Source organism: Athene cunicularia, assembly GCF_003259725.1.
Source record: "Athene cunicularia isolate RWA chromosome 1 unlocalized genomic scaffold, athCun1 chr1_part2, whole genome shotgun sequence".
Taxonomy (NCBI): Eukaryota; Metazoa; Chordata; class Aves; order Strigiformes; family Strigidae; genus Athene; species Athene cunicularia.
In genome coordinates, this window is record NW_020799092.1 from 26,728,483 (window position 1) to 26,754,494 (window position 26,012).

A 26,012-nucleotide genomic window follows, 5' to 3' on the forward strand; every position below is an offset into this window, starting at 1 on the left:
ATTGTCCCACCACTTCGAGATCTCATGATTCTTTATTGTTTAACTGTCTCTAGCACTTTGATGAAAATCTTGGCACTTCATTAAGGATTCATGATTGTGACAGAGCTGAAGACTAACATAAAATCCATACGGGACCAGCACTAGACACAGTTACCTTATATGTCACAACACATACTTTTGAAGACACTTTGGAACCACAGATACTTTTCTGCTCAGGGTATCTCAATTCTAGTTAGAGATCTCATTTCCACTGCAAAACCCAGGCTTTTAAAGCACTTCTGTGAGGAAGCCCACTTTAAGCTTTACTGATGACTTTTGCAGTGCTACACCTAGACAAAACTTATCAATTAAAGGGCTCAGTCCTGCAACACCCTGACTGTTCTGTCCTTATCTAGCAAAGCATTAAACCATAGATAGCTACAACATTAGAATCGCCCCATTCAAACGGTGGAACCATGCAGAACTTTAGTTAGGTGTGCAGAAGCTCATCACTTCAGAGCACCCAGATCCAAAAGGCTCCTCCTTTTGTGCTCAACTCTCAACCAAGAATCAATTCCATTTTAGGCTTATGTTTAACATTAGGAAAATGCAAACATCACAATTATGAAGGTTTCTAATGAAGAAATCAAGAGTGGTTTATTTCTCTCCTACCTCTCTCAAGGGATTATGCAGATAAATGTGGGATACTCTCCACTGCAAGTAACTCCAAATCCTGGCATGTCAGGAAGAATATAATTACTTTTAAAAAGTTAAACTAAATCTGAAGAAAAAGAACAGATAAGCTCATACAGTCTTCTTTAAAATCTTAGGTGAGAAAGAGCCAACTGTTAAACAACACAAAGTTTTAGTATTTAGTTTGAAATTTGCTGTTTTATAATCACTACAGCAAGAAGATTAAGTTAAGCAGTTGAATGGTGACAATTTGATCTATGGATGCTGGCACCTTTTTCCAACTGTATTCTAACTGAATTCTTTGCACACCCTGCCTCACTGAAAAAGAGAATGGAAAACTGAATTCCAAACAAGTCAAATCTTGTTCATACTTTCAACAGTCTTCAGATTAGGGAGTCTCATATAAAACAAACTTGGCTTAGATGTATACATAAAAAAAATTCAAGTTATATTAAACAGTATCCAGTTGTTTTAATTGCTGCTTTTATTAAGATTAATTTTAACTGTAGAAGCTTTTCTTCTCCCCTTCTCTTGCAGAGCATTTCCTTTCTCAACTTTGCATTGACAAAAACCAATATAATTGCATTAGCAGAAGCATTGCTGTCACCTCCAATAAAAAACAGGCATGTGAAAAAATTGCCCTCATAAACTGTTCACCCCATTAGAGTGATTCCGTTCAGGTAAGAAGGTGCCAGTACCAAAGACAATTCTGTATTTAAAACTTTTTCCCCTACATAAACAATAGGATAACTTTACCAATGAAACACACATGTTCAGAGATTTAACACTCTGTCATTGGGTCCATCAGCATCCCAGGTATCTACAATGTCCTTGGCATAAGGGTATGGATTGCTTTCTTTTCCTGAAGGGATTGGTTTTGCTTTTAACCACCTGATTAAAAAAAAAAAAAAAAAGAGACATCTCAGAGATATACTTGTGTGTATTCACTATTCTGCAGGGGGATAGAGATCTCTGGGCATATATCAAACTATATTGCTAGACAAAGTAAGCAGGTAGCAATATACTACCCATCCTATTAGTAACAAGAGTCAGTCAAAGATGGCAAAGCCAATGCAAACAGATTACAGCTCCAAACCCAAACTAAGCGCTTTATTCTTACTAAGTTAAGCCTAACTTTGCACTCAGAAACGTCACAGTCTTCCCTTCAGGATCCCTCTCAGAAGGCAAGAGTACAGCATGATCTCAGCACATGGATGTTCTGCCAGCTGGCTGCTCCCCCGTTGCAAGGAACCAGCTCATGTCTCGCATCTCGCCTGTTCCAGACAGCGCTGCATCCTTGGTAATGGTTTTCACAGGACACAAGCCCCAGGCAATTCAGATTCCCCTGTTTGATCTCCGAGGTAATAGTGAACCAGAGTGAACAGTGACTAAAGACTGCAATTAAACTTTGTCAAGCTTTCTACTTCCTTTCGATTCCCTATTTACTACTTCCAGCAAGGTTACATGATTGAAGCTTTTACAAGAGAGAAAGGGAAACGATGCAGAATAAGGTCTACATTATTCCACTGCTTATTCAAGTACTGATGACACTTGCAATTAAATCAACTATTTTAAACACCTCACAAGATAAACGTTTCAGGGAAATAAGGTTGTGCAGAGCGGCGCTAACTGTCACAATACGGCAGAGATTAATCAACTCACCTTCCAGTACATAGTCTTGTAAATGAACAAAGAAATAGGGACCCAGATTAATTGCTGTGACCCATTTTGTATTTCATTTCTACAGTAAAGAATTACATCCTCTATACTTCATTCATTAGGTTTCTTTCATAAGTTTTATTCATTATTAAAATGAACAAGTCCACTCTACTAAACAAGCAGAAAGAGCTGCACTGAATCCATCACTTCAGATCTTTAAAAGTGAGAGTGGAAAATAAGGGTCTAAAGCCTCCCCCCCCTGGAAAATAGTATAAATTCTGTCCAGATGATAAAACTGAGGTGTTTAGAAGGCAAGTCAAACAAGGTGAGGGGAGTAAGGGGGAATTTTCACTATTTCCTTTGGATAACTTCATCATCTACCAGACAAAAACCCCACTCCTTGCTCAGCCCGAGATCCCACCTCTTTCCTTCCAGTATATTTACTCAAAACGTACAATCCAGCTTTGTGAAGGAGATGTAACAAAACAGAAGCCGCAGGACTGCCCCACATGCATGACAAGAACTCTGGAAACCTCTGAATGCAGAACTGCACATCCATCGTAGACTCTTGGCAGGTTCAACACAACACTCAGTGTCCCGAGTTCAGCATTTCTATCTGCTCTTCTCTGCTTTTCATGCAAGACTCTGTGTAACTTGGACATCCACATACAAAACATTTATGAGTCCAAAACGAACATTTTACCAGACACTTTTCTTACAAATACCAACCCATCCAAGTGGGCAGTAAGCTTGGCAAGACCTATTTTAATAATTGCATCTCAGTTTACATGTCTGCCCACTCCCTTATATCTTAAGAACTTATCACAACAGTGTAAGTAAAACTATGAGGAAGAAAAGATGTAAAGAATGTATTCCTAATGCTAACAGAGTAGAAGCTAAAGAATGCTTGTTAACAACAAAGAATGGTTTTAAACAGAAAGCGAAGAAGCAACAAAGCACTCGTAAGATATTTCTCTGTTCCAAAGCATTACAATATTTTTCACCACTGCCAACAAGGCAGTGCACTAATCCCCTGTAATTATTGCCCTTACAGCAGGCAGAGACCATGAACAGAAATGAAGAAGCAGCCTTTGCCGAGCAATTCTTCTCCCCCTCCAGGTTTTCACTGTTGCTTTACCTGTGTCACCAGTGCCCGACACAGTAGGACTGCACCACTGTACTTCAGGAGAGGCACACTGCCTGAGGTGTAGGCTGCCTCCAAAACCCACCTCACAAAGAACAAGCAGGATGTCACTCGGCTCTTGAAGAAGCTCCTGAAAACAGTGATGCAACTCTGTCCACTTGGAGGGCTTAGCTCAAGTCACGTTTGAGCCCCAGGTCTTTGGGAACTACTTATGTTTTCAGAATAAGTCATGCAGAGCAACACCAAACAAGGTTATATTATAAAACTAGAGGCTGTATTTTTTTATTACTTGTTATTAGTAGTGTGCTATTACTTAATTTACTACAGCATTATTGTTGTTACTGGGAAAAGAGCTCTGCTAGGAGTGGAAATTACAGAAAAATATTAGAGAAAACAAGTGTGCAAGCCTCAGTTCATTTAAGAATCAGAATATTAACATTGCCGGTCAGGAGCCTTTGGTAAGTGATGTGCAGCCCTCTCATGCTAAGCAACCAGCTACACTGACCAAAGAGGAAGCCACTTCCCCATCTTGTGCCTACAATTCCCATGGTAAGTCCCACAAAACCAACAATCAATGGTAAAGCCCAAGGTCTCTCAGATGCTTTGATCAGTTGACTTGCTATACAAAAACCCCACAATCTACCCTGTACTAAATTACTTCTGACTGAATATAGAAAGTAAACTCTGTGTAAACTCAATAATGGATATAAAAGACGACATATATTGTGAGATACTACTGTGAAGAGAGATGTGGGAACACATGAACTAACCCCATTTTCATCCAGTTCTAGGTCTGACCCATGCACCGCTTCGAACAGTTCATTCATCTCAAAACTTCAGTTTTCTTGTCTGGGCAGTGATATGGGCTGCTTTCCTCACAAACATGTGTGTACGTATGGAAACTGCCTTAAAAACAAGTGCATTTATTAGAACCAATTTAAATTTTATGAAAGAAGCTGAAGGTGCAGACAGGATATCATACTATTGGCATTTCTAAAGTTTCAACGGTACTTAAATAATGTTCCATGATATCACACACCAGAATCTTAAGTAATTTTCAAGACAGCATAAAGCAATAATATTTGCAGGCAGTTTAAGGCAAGTTAATACCCAACTTCCACTGAAAACACCAAGCTTGCATGCCTAATTGCTCCAGGGGCCTTTGAAAATCCGAGCGAAAATGAACAATAAGCAGTAAATCAACCCTTTCAAAATGAAAGCAACACCCTCCCCTCCACTATCATAAGGTATTCCACAAAAATGTATTTCACTTATATAAACACATATTACATCATAACGGTCAGAGACAAAGCTATGCAAGAGTGATTAATGGGATTAATAGTATTTTTCAGAAATATTAAAACCTTTTATTATATACTATAATATGAATGGGGAAAGGGAGGATCATTACCCTATTTCCCATCTATATACACATATTATTATTTTTTGTCAGACAGAGGGTAGCATTCCACAGGTTTTCCTTTTCTCTGCAGAAAAAAAAAAACGACAAGGAAATGGGAGTGCTGCTCTCATATACGGTGAAAATGCTCTGCTGCCACTATAAAAAAGTCTAACTTGGTAGACACTGAAGCTGTTGAAAGCAGAGCTGATGGCATCATACAAAAGATTCTATTATCTTTGTAAAATAAAGTAATCGCAAAAAAAAAAAATTAAAAATTTAGGAAACAGAAGCTTCTAACAAGAGATGGATTTTTCAGTACTTGATGTCTCGATAGCTCCTTCACAACACAGAATTAGACTCAAGAGTATCTCATCATACACAGCTCCCTGCAGAATAAACACTATTAATTTACTGTGGTTTTGGTGCTTGCTGACATGGGTCTCATTTGACATCATAAAAGAGAAGTAAAATACTCCATTATCTCCTTTAATCCTTCTTTGATACAGCCCTTCTTCTGTGTTTTTCACTTTTTCAGGCTAAAAATTGCTTGCATGAGAGCAGGTGAAAATTTTTATTCAAATTAATAAAGAAAGGAAAACAATCCCAAATTTCCTTATTCAATAACAAATATCAATAACAAAGGCTACTCAAGACCATTTCCTTCCAGGACAAGGCTGCCGTAAGGAATGACACCTCTATGAGAAAAGGAAGATACAGAAATCAGAGGGTTTCTCTATAACAAGGAAGAACTAGAGAAACAGAAACTTTTCACCAAGCTGAGGCTACTGAGATTGGATGGAAGCAGACCTACATTTTTAATAAAAAATATTAGGGAAGGGGTGAGAAGGGGGAAAAAGCATTAGAGACTAATTCAAAGATTTAAAATTGTTCATGTAACAATTCTCATCCATTTCTTCAAAGCAAAGTTGAGGTTTAGTCTCAGATATTATCTTTTCAAAGAAAGTGCAGAAATTAATACAATAAAGGAGTTAGGCACTGCCTTGAATTTTATATGACTGAAGTAGAAGGTAGACAGACACACATCACATTGTTATTAAAAGTTAGCATACCTGTGATAATAATTCAAAAACGCTAACAATGAAAAAAAAAATCTCCTTTACATGACCAATTTTAATCTCTATTTACAGGTCAACAGTATATCAGTAAAATCACAGTCAGGTATGTCAGAGTTCTGCCAGAAAAATGTATAAACTTACCTTGTCTTGGTTTTTCTTATTTTTGTAACACAAATTTCCAATCAAACGAATGAGATGAGATTTAAAACCCACAGCTGGATGCGAAATTTCTTCTTGCCCTGTCATATGTGTGGCAGTGAAAATATTTACAGCCTGTTTCCCAGCAAGATGAGTTAATCTCAGAGTATCTACAGAAAACAAGAATATTTTAATTACTACATGAAAATTAGTATCACTTTACACAGAGCTCTACGACTCTTAGGTTAAAAGTTAATCAATATAATTTCAGACATTCAGCAATATGTCAAAGAACTTTGAAAGTTTCCTTAATTTCTTAATTTATCCTAGTATAACCATAAAAGGCCATGGCAGAAGGTATTTGTGTGTCCTTTTTACACACTTACATAGTTCAGACATGAAGTCTGAAGGCTGGTGCCATCAGTCTCTACCTGAAGAGTCAGAATTTGTAGGCTGTTGATGACTCTGGCACCGTAAATATATTGCTAAAACCAAGTTTTTTAGAAAACTTCCTTTATTTCCAACTTGTCACAGCAATACATACTAATCACAGATTTATTTTTTTTTCCTCTCTGCTCCAGTCTGTTCCTAACCCTGGAGTATAAGAAAGATTTTGAGTACATCTAGCACCTTGACACATTTTTACACATCTTTCAGTGCCTTAATCTTGTCAGCTAAGAAATACTAATGTTCCTATATGGTAAATGCTAGTTTACAGCAACTAGGATTTTTTTCTTCAGTGCTCCAGAGAGGAATCGGGGAGAAGGGAAACTAAAATCTGTGAAAACAACATTCCACAAAGAGACCACACCTCGAAGAGAAGTTGAAATCATGTGAACACCTGAGAGCTCACAGAGCTGAGAAGTCAATTCACTAAAGGCTGTGCCTATATTTAAAAATTAACAAGTATTTCTCCTCTAAGCAACCTGCAATACTAATAAATGCCCAGGTATGCCATTGTCCCCCAGAAGCTTCATGAAACTTAAGGTGGAACAGTAAAAACATAGCAAAAATCAGGTTACAGCACATATAGCACAGGTTATATAAGCCCTCCTGCTGAAAATATGACATCTCCATAGTGGAATGGGCAGTAGATTTCCTGGATTTAAATCAGAAGAAACTACATAGGTCCTCATATTGTAGTTTCACTCCCAGATGATACAGGAGAAGAAAAAGATCTCTGTGCTGATAAAGAGGTAACTACATGTTTGGTAGGGGTTTTTTTAATATGAAACTATTAACTATTATATTTTAAAATATGAAACTACTAAACTAGGGCCTAGAGGCCTCCCGTATGACAGCTACCACTTCTTTTTGTTCATACTTTGAACTAGGAAAAAAATCAGTCAATCTCCTGACTGACCCTAAAACCCATACATTCATAAAAATCAGCAGTGTCTCATATCCTTCTCGTGGCATTCCACTTTGTGTGTTTCCTTGCCTTACAGTCTTTGTATTTTCCCACATAGAAACACCTAAGAGGGAATTCTATGGTCTTCCCAAACCTTCTGCCTGCCCTTAAGAGGGACCCCTGAACAAGAGGATTAAAAACAAACCCAAAAATCCTTCAAAAAAGTAATAAGACTCTTCAAATTTTATTGCTGTGCAGACAAACTCAATGAACAGTGCACCTACCTGGAAGGGGAAGCACAGAAAAGGTGGAAGGAAAGCAGCCACCTTCCATGCATGATGCCAACCCAGAGAGAGGAGTGCTCCCCTCAAACACCGCACGTCAACACAACGCAGCAACTGCTCCTGGGATGTCCCCCATGCTCTCAACTAAAGGACATCTCAGCCTGCCGTTCCCTCATCATCCCAGAGAGCAATTCTTCCAAAACGACCTTCAGCCCAAAAGATCCTTTCCCTCCCTGGTGATATTTCCCAAACACTGTGCAATCGAGCTGTTAACAGTGCTAAAGATATTATTAACACTTGCAGAATTACTCTCTAACTTAATCTTTAACAATTACTGAAAATAGCAAGACACACTCCTTAGTTGATGCTTAATATCTGAATGATCTTTTTCTCAGATCCTTCAATCAACCTTTCAGTAATTTCCAACAGGAAATTTCAGTTTGTATCATGAGAACTACCTCATCAAAAGATCTATTAGATAAAAACCTTTCACACTATCCTTATTCTTCTGGTCTTCAGAACTAAATACTGAAGGTGATACATCAATACAGTTTTTCCATCCTTTTTGCTAATCCAGGATTAAAGGAGTCTTGTAGCCAAAAGGTAGCCTTCAAGAGAAACTATACGTGTTGATAAATTCCTGTTGGCTGAGGGCATGTGGGAAATATGTAGGATGCACAAGGTAGCAATGTTTTAGCCTGGAGACCACTGTGGAGAAAAGTCAGCCTGGGCACAGCTAGGGAAGGGAGGGCTGGCCTATAAACTGCTCAGCTTAACTGATCTGCAGCTCCTTGAAATTCTCGTTTAAGTTGAAAGACTGACACAAGCATTCAGATGACACAATGCGTAACTTTGAGTTTCCTCAAAACACATACACATGCACAAAACACATCTTCTTGTTGGTCATCTTACTGTAAGCAATAAAACTATGAACCTGTCACCAAAAATAGAGGTTTGGATATTTTTCAGTCTTTGGGGTAGGTTTTTTGTTTGGGTTTTTTTCTTTGGTTTGGGTTGGTTGGTTTGTTTTACAGCAAGGACCTTCTAAATATCTCAAAATAGTAACAGTTAACAGCTGTTTCACCCGTTTTCTTTCTAGCCAAAATATTGTATATTTCTCTTTAAAAATCCATAAACTTGCACAATTTTCTCAGAAAACAGTGGCATACAGCAGTCTCAGAAAGTACTAAGATTTAGGAAGGCACAAGTCAGTACACATATACCCCCTTCTCCTTCCTCCCTGAGTATACAGGGTCCCTCTGGACCATCCTGGCTTAATTATCTTTGTGTACAGCCCTTTGCTTGTTGTTTCTTAGCTTCTTTCAAACTGACCTTTCAAAGCCAACGAATTTGGTTACGAACATTCAACCTACCTACTTTCAGTTTTCAGAAATTTGGGAAGCAGAAGGGAATAAGCATGGAAAAGTCCTTTTTCTAGTGCTTGAGGAAATTCCTCCACACACATTCAGGCAGTGGAAGAACACAGGAGGCAGCTGTCCTTTGCCCAACTCTTCCTGTATAAAGAGCGCATTGCTGACGGTTGAATCAAGGCTCTGTTGGGTAATAGGGGCCAACAGAGCAAGCAGAGAAGCAGAAAAATTCCAGGAACAAGTCAAATATTTGAAAACGTAGATTAATTCAATCTTCCTATTTATTTATTTTATTAAAAGGTCAGAATGATAATTATCACCAGTTGTGAAAAACATGTTTTCATTCAGAGCAACATGATTTGGAGCAATCCAACGGTTAATAAACCTTGTGGCTTTTCACTCACCTATGGCTGTTTCAAGCAAACCAGGCAAAGCCTGTAGACCTTCTAGCTGTCCGTTGTTTGAGGTCATTTCACAAAGAACGTCAAGAAGACGAATTGTAACCAATGCTTCCTGTAAATGAAAATTACATTTCTGAAAATGGCTTATGAAGGATACCATCAGAACATAAAAATAATGATTTAAACAGAGGACACGAGCTCTCAGCACTCAGGTTCTTTGCAGGTCTTCTAAACTGCCAAGAATAAATTTATATAAACGAGGACATCTTTTTACAGTAACAATAATGTATTACACTGCAATAATTTCTTTTCTGCAGTCAGTGTTATACGTGCCCTGAAAAATCATGGGGAAACCAAAACAGAGCCATAAGGGATAAAATTTTAACAAAAACACAGTAGCTTCCAAAAGCAGAAATGCAGAAAATTACTAGCTGAGAAAATTATTTCTGTATAAATGTTTTCTTTGAGTTTATTCAGTAGGAGTGTCCCACTTTAAAGACACAAACACCGCCTGCAAGACACCAATTTGTTATCCGCAGGAATTCTGTAAAGTTCTGTGGTCAAATGAACTTTGGCTGCGAGAATTTACATTATTCTTGGGTAAATAGGATTGGGATCATCGATGCAGCATTTTGGTTAGGTATGAGACACACAATTTTATTTGCATATTATTTATTCAGCCAGAGGACTATTTTTTCCTCACAGACTATGTTGATGCATGCTTCTAATGACAATCCAGCACTTCCAGAAACTACCTTAGGAGTGCACAGCATAATGTGGAACACCACATATTGCTCAAGAACCAGACTCTGACTGCAGGACGATTCCACGCAAGGTGTGGTACGTAAACTGTTAGTAGCCTTGAAAAGACTTAGACATAGGCCTTGCCTCTCTGTCCTGGACCAAACATTTACTTACCAACAGTAAAATATTTTTGAACCCGTATAATCAACATAACGTAAATGAAATCAACAATAATGTTCAGTAATTAAGTACTATGATTATATCCACTCCTTGCTGCTTCCTACGCTCCTTGAAGATAACAAATTGTTATAGGGTCCTAAAGCTGTATTTAAATTTTTTTTCCCCCCCTCACATAAGTGTAGGAAGGTGCAGGTATTGCCCTAAGTTATTCAATAAATTGCTTTCAAGAGCAGAAAACCTGCCTCTGAATACACTGGTCACTGTCCTGTTATAAAGTAAGAATGCCCCAGCTGTAGTTCAGAGACAGTAGGCAGGTATTCACAATTTTTAAGCCATTTTCCATTGTTACAAGACAGTAGCTTAACCAAAAGCCTCTTCAGCTCATATGCTTAACACTTACCCTTGCACAAGGCAGTGTTACAGGCTTTACAACTGTAAAGCAAACAAATATCAACAGGCAACTATAAATCACAGTAGGAAGGCACAACGGCCCTTGCTGCCTGTGTACCCCATTACCCACAGACATAACAGAAGCTCTGTAGCAGCAGATACTATGAGTTGTGGCTTTTCCTTTCTCAGGCTTATCCTTTTTCACCCACTCCCCTCCCTTTTTTTTTTTTTCCACCGCCCTCTACATATTTCTTCCCAAGACTTTACACCACCATCTCTCCCTTTCTCTTATCCTACCAACTGGCTTAGTTCAGCAACTGTTCCACCTAGATTTGTGAAGAGGAACAGATTACTTAAAAAGCACAAAACCCCCTCAAATTCTGATCTACATTCACAACTCGATACTTTAAAAAAAAACCTATTTAAACATCTCTGGTTAGGTTCCACCTCCCTGCCCCATCTTCCCAATTTTTACTTTTTTTCCCACCCTCCACCTGTACAGAAGAAAGGCAATAAAGCAGAATACTTCAAGTTCAAGAGTAAAATGCTGTTCAAACCCCAAAATATTTTGAAGTCTGACAGCCTTCTTGATGTGGATTTAATCTGAAAAGTAAATAAGGAAATAATCAAGGAGTTTTTAAATAAACATATTTCAAGAGAGACTCAGAAAATATGTTCTTTATAAAGACATGAAATAAGAATTTAAAATCCAGGGAAGGGTTTTATTTTGCAAGTATGGTTGAAAGTTAGTGAAAGCAAACTGATGCTGAACTCAGGCTTATAATGGAAAAGCTATTTTAAACATTGGTTTAAGCACTGCAGAAGCATATGATTAGCTTTTCATCGGTTTAAGATGGAAGCTGCAAGACCTGAGGTTCCTTAGGGAAAAAAAGACAGTGTCTACATATAATAAATTAAACACTGGATGGGACACCCAGACAACATTTTGGGAGTCAGGCCAGTTCAAGGACTGTTCCCAAAAGACAGTTTTCAAATGTGGCCTCGCAGTTTTGGAGGCTGAGGCAGCTTACTAGTACAGACACAGCCTGACCAAGGCACTTGGCTTCAGGGCCACAGAAAAGTCCAGGCAGAGTTTAGTTTAATATCACAGATGCCACCTAAAGCATTTTTAAATGCATTTTTTTTTCAGTTTAAGTTCAACTGTTACGCAAAGACTAAAATATTTATATCATCAAGGAGAAATTGGTGCAATTTTTGATCATTTCTAGAAAGAAAAGAAACAGTTTTATGAATTTTAGCTGCCATTTCTCTTCTCCAATTGCCAGCATATGTTATAAATAAATGCTTACACACAATATGCACATACACACATTTTTTTAAACTATTCTTGTCATTGCACTCCATTTATTCAGCTATTATGACATATTTTGTGCTCATTAAATGATCCACATTTCCCACCAAATAGTGATACTCATCATATATCAGGTTTATGTGAGAGAAGAATAAAAAGTCAGTATCAAGCAGGGCAAGTTATACAGTAATATCCTCAATACTGCTGTCCCAGCACCTTCAAGTTGGACAGAGACCTCCTTCTGCTAGGCGCATACAAATGTTTTTTTCCAAGAACTGAAGCCACGGAATACTTGGAAAGTAACCACACAGGATAAATAAAAAAAATTTTTAAAAAAATAGAAAGAGGGGGGCAGGGGGAAGGCAAAAAGAAAGCAACAGAGAGAGAAGGCAGAGGGGAGATAGAATTGTCTCAGCATACATCCTCTTACTGCCAAGCTGATACCTTTTCCAGAAGTAGTCAATTAAGTTTTCTAACATAACAGACTAAGCAGTTGCATGGAAGGGGGGAAAGCTGTGCTTCTCGAACAGATAAGAAGAGATTGCTGTGTGGTTGGTTCTTTAACACATCCAACTATCATCTCCTCAAAGTGATTTTTGATATCTTTTTGTAACACCTCTCAACATACATTTAAAATTCCTGTGTCTATTTAAATGGAAAAAAATAATCAGCAAACAGAACACTGTATAACATCATCATATAACAGTGTTTAAAGATCACTTTTTTCACTTTGATAGTAAATTTGTTATGACAGCTGTTCTCAAGAGTTTCTACAAATGAAGCTATTACATGTTAATTTTATTTTAATAATAAAATGCTTCTGACTATACCCATAATGGGTAACAACATCAACATACTGTTGTGGTCACTTGGCAAGACAGAAGCTAGATGTGACTTTTTTTAAAAACGTATATTTAAATATCTTATTAAGAAAACACATTACTGACTTCTGAAAATAAGCATGACTAATCAGTGAGAATCAGTGATTAACTAGTTCTACATTTAACTAAGCCATTTCTCAGACTTTTAGTTTTCTTTAAAAAACAAACAAAAAAAAAACACAAAACCAAAAACACAACAAAACTACAATACTCAGCCCTAAATCAGCTGAAAACCAAGAAAACTTTATCTATGCAAGATGGATCAAGAACTGAGACCTGTAAGACCTGGCACTGCCTGCTCACTAGACCTAAGAGAGCCCAAATAAGGGCACTGCAAGTTATGGTGCAAGTTGCTTTCTGTGTTCCCAAAGGTGGTGTTAGATCCTCAAGCAGCTTGTTGAAGTAAGGGGTGGGGGGGGGGAAAGAGAGAACACCAGACTGTTTGAAAAGACCTCTGCCCTTAGATGGCCTAAACCTCCCTACGGCACTATATGGTGTGGCAAGTAGTCAGCAACTCTTTTCATAAGGAGGAAATAAAAGGCAGCCATGCAGGACTCAGCGCTGCATCAGAGGTTCCCAAAGTGCAATCCACAAACCATCTGTGACCCATAAAAGCCTTCCTATTTAGCTTGCAGAGGGACTTCATTGTGGCCATCCTCAACAGAACCAGTTCATTAAGTCTGAAGCAATAACAGATTTCTTTCAAGTGGACTTGGGGTTGGGGCAAGTGTCCGGGTGCTCAGGAGACAGGAGCTGTCTGCCACGAAAGAGCCCAGCAAGCTCTGCAACTTGATGCTGTGGACACCAGCTGGCCCCAGGAGCACCGCCTCGTCAGAGCCACGAGAGGTCCAGCAGCAAGCCCCAAATCACTGGGAAATGGGGGAGACTCAGTAAGCCAAGCCCTGGCTTGCAGGGAGGATCACTGTACGTTTCGGACAGGTCCCCTCCACTAAGCCTATCACACACCCCCACAGCTCTCCATGACCAGAACTCGATGTTCCAGGTCCCAATCAGATCAGGAACACCCACCCTTCAAGCAGCAAAATGCATTTTCAAAGATCTAGGATTTGGGGCCTAAATGATATAATAATTATCAAGTTATAATCAGTTATTTAATTTAAAAAAAAAACCAACAAACCTAGTATCTACTTTAGTGCTGCTAGAAAAAAAAAAGCATTTACTCCATTTTTACCCCATTTTTAAGAGGGGAAAAAAAAAAGAGATTCTGCTTCCCACCTATAAATAAAATAAATATTTTGGTTTGATTTATATTTGAATAAAATATGATTCGCAACCCAAATAAATTATAGACATGATCCTTAGGACAAACATAATAAAACATCCAAACATGTAAAATTTTGAACATTTTTAAAATTTTGAGATTTTTAATGATGTGGGAGACTTATTTCTATCTCAAATTACCATATTCTTTGTCATCCTGGAATTAAAAGGAAAATTGGGCTGCTGTCTTATAGATTCTACCGTGAACTCTGCTGCTGCTTTCCCAATAAAAACTGGGAATGTACACAGGTGTCACTTGGGTAACAGCGGCAATAAAGACTCACCACTTCAGATTCTAGCAGTATAATGTTTTTTCATCAGTCATACCTCATCTTCTGCATCCGCTGCAGAAGTTAACTTGAGCACAGCTTCACATTTCTCTTGGAAACAGCCTGCAAGGAAGTCAGCATGTTTCATGAACACATTCATTTCTTCACTGGTAATCTGGTTCTTCTCACTTAATTTTGCCATCATCAGCTCTAACAAAGTAACTCTAGAATCAGAAAAAAAAAACTTGTTAATCAAATTCACTAAGCCATACAGAATTATCAGCAGAGTAAGCAGATAAAGTTGTTAAAAATGGTACAAATTAGCATGCTAGTAACAGAGCTGATTTTTAAAAATTGAGAAGCCTTACAAACACCGGCAATCAGTTCCAGTTCGCTGCTTTATTACTGCGCACCGTTAATTTAATTCATCATTCAATTAATACAATCTGGCCAGACAGCCAAGTCAATATTTTTCTCAAGTCTATTTCAATTTCTAATTTCTTACGTCCTAACACAACGTTACTGTGACTGCATATTCCCTGTGCCTAGAATTTCCACCAGAACAGCTCTTAAAAGCTGTTGTTAAATTCAGCAAAATAAACACAGGCTATTTGACAGCTTCCGTTTGAAAACAGCAGCTTTTCACAGCCCTTGCCTTGCACACAGGCTTTCACTAATTCTCCTTCCCAAGCCCAAAGTAATTCTGAGCAGAAACAGGGGAAATAAAAATTGATATACACGCTCGGTTCTTTACAGCTGTTTTATAATCGCCACTAGATGGACTACAGTAAATCCAAGTTAATTACTCATATGCCCACTAAGAGTTACTCAGTGTATTAAACCAGTGAGTAAGTGGATACATAACGAAGCTGCTCTATAAAATGTACTTGGGTCATTTATTTTAACAGGTTTAATGTCATTTTATTTCCAATATCCCTTCATGCCGTTAGGGCAAACTGGGAGTATTTTGTGGCAGCAGGACTTTAACGTGGCAGAGGCCCTCCTACAGCTTCCCTGTTCAACTCCAGCGCAGAGGAGCACATGGGTTAGTGAAGTCCCACTGTAATTCTCTCAACCTGAAAGAGCCCTATTTATTGAATGAATTCAAGAGCAGGCTCAGGGTTTTCTTTCACTAAAATATTTGCAATTCAGATGGAAGGACTGACATTTAAAACATGTGGAATAGTTCAAATGCTTTTTTTTTTTTTTTTTTTTTTTTTTTAGCAGGTTGTCACAAGGGGAAGAGAAATGTCTTTTTCTGTGGAAAAAGCACGGTCACTGCTTTGTTAACCTCCAAGAACTCACCCCTATTAATCACGTAACAGCTACTCAGTTCTTGCTAAACTCAACCCTCAGTGTCATTAATACAGCCGCATTAAACAATTACCTGAATGAGGACAAAAAGCTTTTTCGACACAGTAGCACAGAAATGCTGTTTGGGAGAGGATGGACTCCAGACAGAAGGCTGTCAAACACCCGTAACCTCTCCCACAGGCTTTGCTGACGCGGGTGACGCAGCAGTGACACACAACACACGGGCTGTTTGCTCTGCAGGTTACAGCTGAGTACCACACACTTGTCCATCTACAACCTACCGGAGCCCAGTTACCCAACATCCCTATGTGAGCGGAGGCTTTCAGATCTGGCACACTATACAAAAATCAACCTAAGTGCGTAGATATGTCATTCATCCCCAAAGACGGGGCTGATTTGACATGCAAGTTTCGAGCCTTCAAGCACACACTCAGCTAAGAAAACAGGCTGCTCACAGACTTTACAATTACAGGAATCATTCCAGTAAAATACTACCTCCTGCATAACAGAATTCTAGAGAATTCTAGTCAGCTATTGTTGCACCAATAATCCAAAGAATACATGTTTAAAAACAACAAGCAATCCTTTTGTGAAGAAGCTGAAGGGTCACCACATATTTCCAAAAACGATTACTGAGATGAAACTGTTGCCAATAGGGAAATTTTTTGCATTACTCCTCCTGTTGCAATATAATCAGGTGCCCTTACAGACAACCATAATCCTTCCAGAGAAATAGGAGTGGCATTAAAACACCACCTGTATGTACTTTCTTTTAAAATTTTCTGTTCTCTTTAGGTATTCATGTCAAAAATGTTCTCCTGAGTTTTCTTCCAGGCGCAGTCATTCAGGACATGCCCATCTTTCGCCTGAATTTCAAGCAAGTCTTGCCATTCAGCCAACAATTTCCTGAGAGCAACACTTTTTGTTCTGGGGCAAGTTCCCTTACATTCCTTTCTTCTATTGTTTCTCTCAGTTTTCTACCAAGACTCACCCGGATTTTTCCAAGTTAGTTCTCCCACACAATGCAATCTGTTCATTTCTTTTAAACAATCTCACAGCTCTTCAGCCTTTCAGATGAGAGAATTTGTTCCTATTTGTTTGCCTATAGCTAAACACAACAGATATGACGACCAGGTTTAGCATGTCTCATCGTGAATTTTTGTAACAGTTCAATATCTGAAACACAATTTTGTATTTTATATTTATTATTATATTTCTACTTGGAAATGATCATGCTGTGTCATCTTCCATTTCTTTAGGCACCACTTAGACTTTTTGTCAATCTGTTGCCTTTTTTTCCCCCCTAGCCAAATTTAAACAAGTTCTTCCTGAAGCTGACCAAATTGGCAAGAACTCAGAACAACTACTACAAAATATTTGCCATCATCAGTAAAACACATTACTCTCTCCTATAGTCTGCAAATAAACCACAGCATTAAAGGGCAATTTATATCTGATAGCTCAAAATAAAGTCTAGCTGAGCCTGTCTAAAAATAGTATTGTAAAATTCTATCAATTTTATTACTGCCAAATAATTTTTTGTATCAAGTGTGCTTGGTTCATAACCTCTTAGTAAGTGCCAGACACCTGGGACGTTCTTCCTCTGCAACTGAGACTTCTCTTTCCTGAAACACTTCACTCTTCGAACAATACTTGCAAGCATCCTATTGAATGAAAATTGGTAAATTTGTGAAGGACTACAAACCAACACTACCTTCAGCTGGTCTGTTTCTGCGAGCATTACCAAGAACAAAAACCCACCACAGCGTAAGCAAGAAGTGGTGCCACTGATACTACTTGAGTGCCCATTTCCAGACTGCAACATTCACTGAGAACACTTCACAAGAAATAACACAAAATTCAAAACTAAACATGTAAGTAGTCGAGCATCTTAAAAACACCTGGAGCTATTCACTTGCGGGTTTTTTGCAGTTCACTATAAGACCCCTTCTTAAAAAGGGACAACAACACAGATTTACTCATTTTGAAGATTTTTACAACATAATTAGGACTATCAAGGCATTAACTTACACTGTCCATGCTCAAGGCTAACTTGGATTAAAGCAAAGCAAGCTTCTTCTACATACTTCTGCCAAATACTTGCACACGCGTGCAGGGAAATCTCAAATCTGGCAAAGAATTCAAGAACCTACAATCTTTTGGCTCAATACCATAGCTGTATGTTTCTGCAAGAATCACTTGCAGAGAAACAGCAGGCACTGTCACATCATCATACACTTTTCTAAGCCAGAATACCATTAAAAACCTGATCGTATCATCACAGTATTTATTTCAGGCCATTTGCAAACTCAGACATGCAACCAAAGTGCTTAAATTTGTTTGGAAACGCAAGAGAAAGGTGTCCAGAAGTCAGGAATTTTATTTTAATTGAAAATTCAGATTCCAGATCCGCTTCTACAACAAGAACTACTTCATGGCACGCACCGTGGCCACTGTATCACAAATGCACTAGATTTCAATTACAGGAAATACTTTGAATAGTGCAAATACTGTGAATAGTGCAAATAACTGCGGTTATGCAACTGCATATACTTTGGTTATCTAAGGCAACTGCCAACTTTAACAGTCACCACTAGCGTATGTATTCGCAAACTTTCTCAGCACAGTTAATTTTGTTTCAGTAAATACATTTAAAGTAAGTGTATTTAATGTGCACGATAGAGAATACTGTAACTGAGAGTTACCATATATTCATGAGCTCAAGCTGCTTTCCCCAGACACCTCAATACCACATCTGTCCTTGCTTCATTTATATGACTTAGTCAGCCTTATTGGACACCCAATGCGGCAACTCTTGCGGTGAAAGCTCCTTGTCTCATTTTGAAACAATGAATTCCCTGTGCTTTGGTTTATACGGTTACTTTTTTCTCCAGTTAACGACAGTCAAAATGTTTTTATCTCATTTGGACTTGTCTCCTCATATATCTCAAAAGAATGCATTCTTAAATACGCTAACGTTATACAGGAAGATGCCACGGCACGGTTTTCTTCCATAGCTGATGCAAAAGGACTATTTCTACACCACTTCCATGTTTGACAGTAAATTAAACAGTATCAAATTCGTAATAAACTGTACTGTGATTATGGTTTTGGAAATCTTAATTGAGTTTACTTGATTTGCAGAACTCTTGGGATTGGTAATATATTTGGTGAATATGCTGTGAGCAGCCGTGCACACACGATCACCCATATGACGCTGACACCAACAGCCTTGCACTCAAGGCATGGTCCATGCCACAAATCCAGCTGAAACCTCTCTAGAAACTGATTACATCTATTGCTTAAAGTACGAATGAACACCCAGGCCTGACTGTCCTCAAGGGCATTACGAAAACATACAGACAAACTGCCATTCATGACATCCTCTCCCAATTAAATCCAGCTTGTTCATTTAAAACACTCTTTCCTGCTAACTGGTTAAGGCGCCCCCACCTCCAGGCACAGTAAGGCTACAGCTTATCTTCATTCCCATTTGGTCAACCTGAATAAATGAGGAAGCCAATATTTCCCTCCTTATCATTCCCATCCCTTTTTTTTCATCCCATCCCTATACATTAATATTGTATCTATGGTTCCCAACCTAACATACCCTCTTTCTTTGCCTGACATGCCTTTTGTTTCTTCGTAACCTCTGATCAGACTCTGTATCCCCATTTGTAATAACACCGTGGTTTTAATCACAGCAAACCACACAGGAAAGAAAAACATTAAGGGACTGCTTTGTTTACTGCTTGCTCTTTCACCTGCAAAAACTATAGGGGCAAGCTGCAGTTTCCCTGAGCAAATGGGGAACAAAGTAGCCATGTTGAATACATAAACAAGACCACAAGATCTTCAAGCAGTTGGAGGAGCTGTAGAATTATAGTACAAGATTTCCCAAAATCAATTATTCTAACAAAATTATTTTTTATCTTCCCCGATTCTCTATTAAAGCAATTATAAGATTGTCACAACTCTAGCGATGGCCAATTCCCATCAATTCAACACATATGCTTAAAGGCTTGAAGGAAAACTAGCTATTTTTTTTCAAGACAAAGATTTGTTGAAGAATTTTATATTTTCAGTAGTGGAAATACTAAAAGATTAAGCAATCGTAGGCATCTGAACATCTACGGTTTTTAGTTTCTGCTAATCAGTATTAGACAGACTTCCAACTTTAGTAAAGGCTTCCTTTTAATTTCTTGTTATTGCAACAGAAGTATGAACAGCTGAGGACATTTCAAATACAGCTGTAAAACACTGCAGGGTGTGGTGCTCTTATGAAATCAAGACACAGGCATGAAATCTTGACTCTTTTTTTTTTTTTTTTTTTTTTTTTTTAATGGAAACTTCTTCGTCAGATGCAAGGCAGCAAAATGCTGTTCTCAACTTAAAAAAAAAAAAAAAAAAATTACCCTCCCTGTTTAACAGGAGCCTAAGCTGATAACCAACTCTAACTCCTTGCTCTATGAGGCAGGTAGGTAGGGTCAGTCTAGCTTAGTGCTAATACCAGTATTTACACTGATCACCTTCCCGAGCACCACTCACAGCACTCAACAGCAGATGCCAATCAATTAAATTTCAAGCCAGACATGTGCTTTTAGCATTACTGGAAAAAACAAAGTACGTAAAAATATTTTTTTCCTCAAATTACATTCCTAGGAGTACTAGCAGTGTTATATATGCTGCACAGGTATATGCATACTAAAGTATGCATTTTTTAAGCAGCATGTCTACCTACTAAATATACCAACAGGTCAAACCTCAGAGAATCCTCTGAGCTGATGAACCTACTGAGAAAGAACAGCTAAAATAATATGAAAACCAAGCAATTTCAGATTCCTTCTGCCTCCTCCCTACTTTTACACTTTGCTGACAGCCTTTTATTTTGTGTAGCTGTGAATCACTACATAGCTAACAGGAAGATCACATAGAAGGTTTCCAGCTGCAACGAAGTATTTTTTTGACAAATACTTATGGTAATTGGGGAAACAGGAGAAGAAGAGGTCCAAACAATTAACAGCTATTGTATTTCTAACAGTAACTGTGGACTTAGCCCAGATCAGCTTCAGTTACTGTAAACTAGACATTTTTAAGAGGGGGAGGGAGATGAAAAGCTGGTTTGTGCTGTGCTTTTTTTTACTGATACTTGTACACACACATTCAAGGAAAAAAAAAATATAGTATAGGCGTAGGGATTCATCAATTTAAAATTGGCATTCTGAGCAGTGTAGCATTTAGTCAAGAGTTTCTCAACACAAATTTGAGCCTACAGACCTCCCCAAAGTCAACAGTACAGATGTATTCCAACTGAGCAGCTCAGACTCGGCCGTAACAACAGAATGAAGCCATCAGCAGTGCAGTCAAGGGGAACACTTCTACAGCTCCTGAACTGACAATTCACAGCACACAAGCCATCCATGGTTAAACATTAGAATGGTAACAACTGACACTAGTATTCAGGGACCTGAGTAGAAGCAAAGGCTTTTATCTGGACCTGCAAAAGAAAAAAGTGTAATAGGAGTTGTGCAGAACAGGGTACTTAGCCTCATAACATACAAATTTCATCTGACAATGAAGTATGGTAAAAGTGCGTTTAAGGAGACAATCTGAAGCCTGATTTTTTTCAATTTTGCATTTGGGACTAGGAATTTAAATCTTAATTTTTATGATTAACATTATTTTGATGAAATCTTGACTATTTGCCCTGTAGTTAAAAAAAAATCCATAATTATCACAAGAAGATCCAACGCTACTAGGTACACATTAGTGATTACTACCGCAAAGTGGAAAACCTGTATTTTAGTCGTTACTTGGGTCTACACTCTTGCATTTATTCACACGTCTTTCATGTTTGGTGGACTAACCTCTACTGCTTGAGGAGCTTGCAGTAATTTCGAATAAAATTTCCCCTTATAAAGGAGCATAGACTTCTGAATACACTTCTTACCCTATTAATTTCACAACATGATGATTTTCACTTCTGTATTTAAGCATTTATTCATGCTTCACATGAAATTTCTGCCTCTGTATTTAAGTTTCTCTTTTTCCTTAACCACTTCCTGCATTACTGTATCATAAAGAACAGAGTACTAGCATATTGTACAAGAGCATCACCAAAAGATAACAGAAAAATTAGCAGTAGAGTAAAACACTTTCAACTCTTGCTACCATGCCCAAAAGATTCGGTGGTAGTTAAGCAAGGATGCAGCAAATTAAATCTAGCATCTTCAGTCCACAGCTCTCCTGTTTTTCATTTGGGGCAGGGGAGAACAACAGAAAAAGTAAGACCATCCACAACCCTAAAATAAAAATTAAAAAAAAAGACATCCAGTTTTGGGTTACTGACTGAATATGGCATTTCAGATGCACACAAAAGTCTTTCGTAGGAGATTTAAACTCCCTTTGGGGGCCAACAGCAGAACCACTGGGATAAACTGAGGACCACTGTAATTTAGCAAAGGAAATGGTGAAAATTAAAGCTGTTATGCAAGCGTAACACAGTAACAAATGAACAGTGTTAAATATGCCAATTTTCTTGACTTTTAAAAAATTGTTTGGCTAAAATCCTAAAAAAATCAAGTGCTTACATAGTAGATAAATACAGGAGGAGATGTTCGGAGTTCAAAGACTTTACAATAGCACAAGGGCTGCATTGTACCAAATTGAACTTGAGAAGCAGCCAAGATGAAATGGTATAAACTGCATTTGCGCTCAGTATATTCCAAATGACCACTAAGCTCGCTCCAATCAAAGCCGGGTGTAAGCAATCAACTTTATCATCAAATCTCATGCTCCTTATTAAGTTGATTAACTTGATTTTATCCCATTAGCAAGTTTAGAGAACAGTGTCCTCAGTCTCAGAAAAAGAGGAAGAAAACCCTCACAAATGTTTCAACTGCAAGATGAGAAAGCCACGGCGATTCTCTGTTTGATCAGCACACTTCCCTTGCCATCTCAAAACCAAAGCGTTTTTCATCATCCTACAATAATGTCACTCTACCCAAAATACTTAGTAAGAATAAAATAGTTATTTTTACTGTAGTTAAACAAACAGATGTAACAAAATCATCCAAATTTTGAAGAAAATAAAGGAGAAAATTTAGTCAGATAAACTTTCAAAGCCATATCACCAGCCTTTTCAGATACTAAAAAAAAAAAAACCAACAATCTGCCTCATGAGGAATTGTTTGGGACCAGAGCATATTTTAGAAGCAGAAGTATTTTTTGTCCTTGCACAAGAACATAAGCACCCTATCAAAACTATTTAAAAAACAATTACAAGTATAAAGCTATTTAATAACAAATGGAACACATGTGATGTCACAAAGACGTTTAGAAACCAGGTAATACATCCCAAACACCAGCACTTCTTGCTCAAAAGAAGGACAGCTAGACACATTTTCATATTTTAGGCTCAACTCCAAGTACCAAGAATCACAATACTCCTCTCCTGAGCTGAATCAAGCCCAACAATGAACACCCTTCCATCTTCATTACCCATAATACAGGCCATTATACTGTCCACCAAGTCAACTGTCATGTCTAAGAAACTGAGTTTGGATTATCTGTAATATTTCTCTGACTCAGAAGACGCTCACATTCAATTTGATAGATACATCTGAAAGGCACTAAAAAGAGATTTAATTAGGCACACCACTGGAATAATATTTTTCTGAAGAGCTACCCAGAAAGAAGCTGAAGATGATTAGCAATACAATCACTTCCTGCTCCCTCCCTCTCCACAAAATATACAAGAAGAAAGAGGTGACAAGATAAATAAACATGTAAGGCTGGGCTTTGAAAGACTGAGGAAATCTGTGCCAATACGCTGCTACTGCAAATAGAAAGTAGAAGTTACTCAGATCTCTACAATTAAGGAAATTTTTCCAATTGTCAGTAGTATTTAAAACCACAGTTGAACTTGGAACCTGCAACATAACTCCAACTTTCCTGGAATTAAAAATAAGAATTACTTCCTGGAGCGTAGAAGAAGGGGCAGAGGACACCCTAAACTGTCGGTGAGAAGAGACAAAGCTGACAGCCCAAAATGAAGAGAAAGAAGAGAAGAGGAAAAAAAAAAAAAAAGGTAACATTTTCTGGTTTCTCCACCACATGCCTACAACAAGCACTCTACTGAGGAGTTCCATCTTCGCCTTTAAGTCTGTGCCCACGGGCGACACTCCTTGCCACAGGAGCACTAGTTTCTGTCCACACTTCTTTCCATGAGCCAGGACAAAATAACCAAAGGCAAAAAATGAGGAGGGGGAGCCCCACATCCTAATCTTTATAGTCATCATGGAGTTGTGGTTTCAAAAAGAGAAAGTGGATGTTCAAAAAAATTCATACTTCCCATGCCAAACAGCTGACCACACTCTTAATATCGTTTTTCTGGAAGCCAAAAGGCATATTACGCCTCTTATTTTAAAATGGAGGATTTTTGTTACTTGCTCTTCAGGAATCAAAAATACAACCTGTTTTTTCTTTCCATAGTAGCTACACTGCCCCATGCACACACTTGGAAAAACTGATGACACAAGCTATACTCTCATCTCTAATGGAACCACCAAAGTATTTCTAAAATAAACAGCTTTTCAAATACACCCTGGTCTTGGTAAGGATAAATTATAATGTAATTCTGTACTACTTTTTCCTAATTATTTTACAAAACACATATGTCTGCAGGTTCAATATTCTAAAATAGATCTCATGTGGCATTCTGTGCTGGTTTCGCTTCTAAACACAGTAGCTCCTAAACTGTGTGACACACTTTTCTGCTGTTGATCAATACAAACCCAAAAGGGAGTAGATGTGTATGTGTGGGGAAACACACAGGAGCGACTTTTTAAAGGTTCCACAATATTCCAGAGCTTAAGACATAGCCCTCTGCATGTTTTAAGAAAATGCTTTTACTGAAAAAAAAAAAAAAAAAAAAAAAAAAAAAAAAAAAAAAAATTAAATTAGCAGTGCCTGGCAAACCTTGTCAGGATATTACACCTGACTCCGGATTCTGCTTGTGCTTTCTTTTTCCTTTGCAACTGCAAGAGAGTTTGTTACAGAGGACTCTTCAGACCTTGATAGTAATCACACAGAAAAAGAGTGAGTAGGAAATACATTCTGGTTGCTGAGCAGTGTATTCCAGCTTTGTTTCCTAAAGGAAGGCTATGTCCAATTCCCTGATAGCATCCTTTGGTAGGCAGCAGCTGCTGAAAGAAAGCAGCACTGGAAAAAGAGAATCAGCTTATGGAATAAGTACATTTGCTTACATGTTTAACATATGTTCAACTTAGTTTGTCCACACTTCAGTATTAAATCAGCGTACAACTATAGAGGTATATTGGAAAGATGGAGAAAATTAATTATTGTCTCGCAAGGGCTTGAAAACCATGTTCATCCCTTTGAAGAAACAGAAGATGGAACTGAGGGGTGGAGGAAGCGGAACCAAAAGATGCATAATGCAGAAAGATGATCACAGTTTACCAGGTTGATCATCTGCTGTTAGGGAACAGATAGAAAGGAACTAAGCAAGACTAAAAGACAAAGAAAAAAAAAAATCACCAGACGTTAGAAGCAATGGAACTGAAGTTGAGAAGTCGAAAAGCTTTCCATGTGAAAGGAAGTATTTTAGAGGGAATGCTAATCCCACAGCTGTGATCACGAGCAGAGCAAGCTGGAAGCAACAGATCAGAACCAACCCCTGAAAGGGGGAGACTACAGCGAAGGACGAGATCTCAGGACTAAAGACAGGACAGGAATGGTCACTCATGCACCAGGCTGTAGCAGCGTGGAAGTTTTTCACCAGACTTAGAGGATATTAATTCTTAAGCTAACAGCCTAGAGAGTAGCTGCATGTTGCAAAGAACAACACGTTTTCTAGAAAACTACTGCACAGCAAAGAACCATCAAGGAGATAGGATCATTTAATTAGTGTATGCTATAAATCAAATCAAAGAAAGGAAACTAACTTGTTTCTGCAGAGCCAGTGTCTTTGCAAAGACATACGCTTTGAAGTACATTCTGTAACATCATAGTCCTTGAAACTTTCTGAGAGCAGCAAGCTCTGGGCACTCTTTGCAAGCCCAACTACAGATCCAAACATTCAGGACAAGACAGGTTAAGTTTCAACGGCTTTCAGTCCCGAAAA

General features: G+C 38.2%; 1 protein-coding gene across 1 annotated transcript in view; it reads right to left on the reverse strand.

Annotated features, from left to right (window-relative positions):
• Window positions 1-26,012, reverse strand: part of ATXN10 (ataxin 10) — an 80,345-nt gene that overhangs the window by 23,507 nt on the left and 30,826 nt on the right. Inside the window, exons 5-7 of the mRNA XM_026867949.1 lie at window positions 14,613-14,778; window positions 9,501-9,609; window positions 6,095-6,261 (exon numbers count right to left, since the gene is read on the reverse strand). Of these exons, the coding sequence (XP_026723750.1) occupies window positions 6,095-6,261; window positions 9,501-9,609; window positions 14,613-14,778 (442 nt within the window). The remainder of the gene's footprint in view (window positions 1-6,094; window positions 6,262-9,500; window positions 9,610-14,612; window positions 14,779-26,012) is intronic.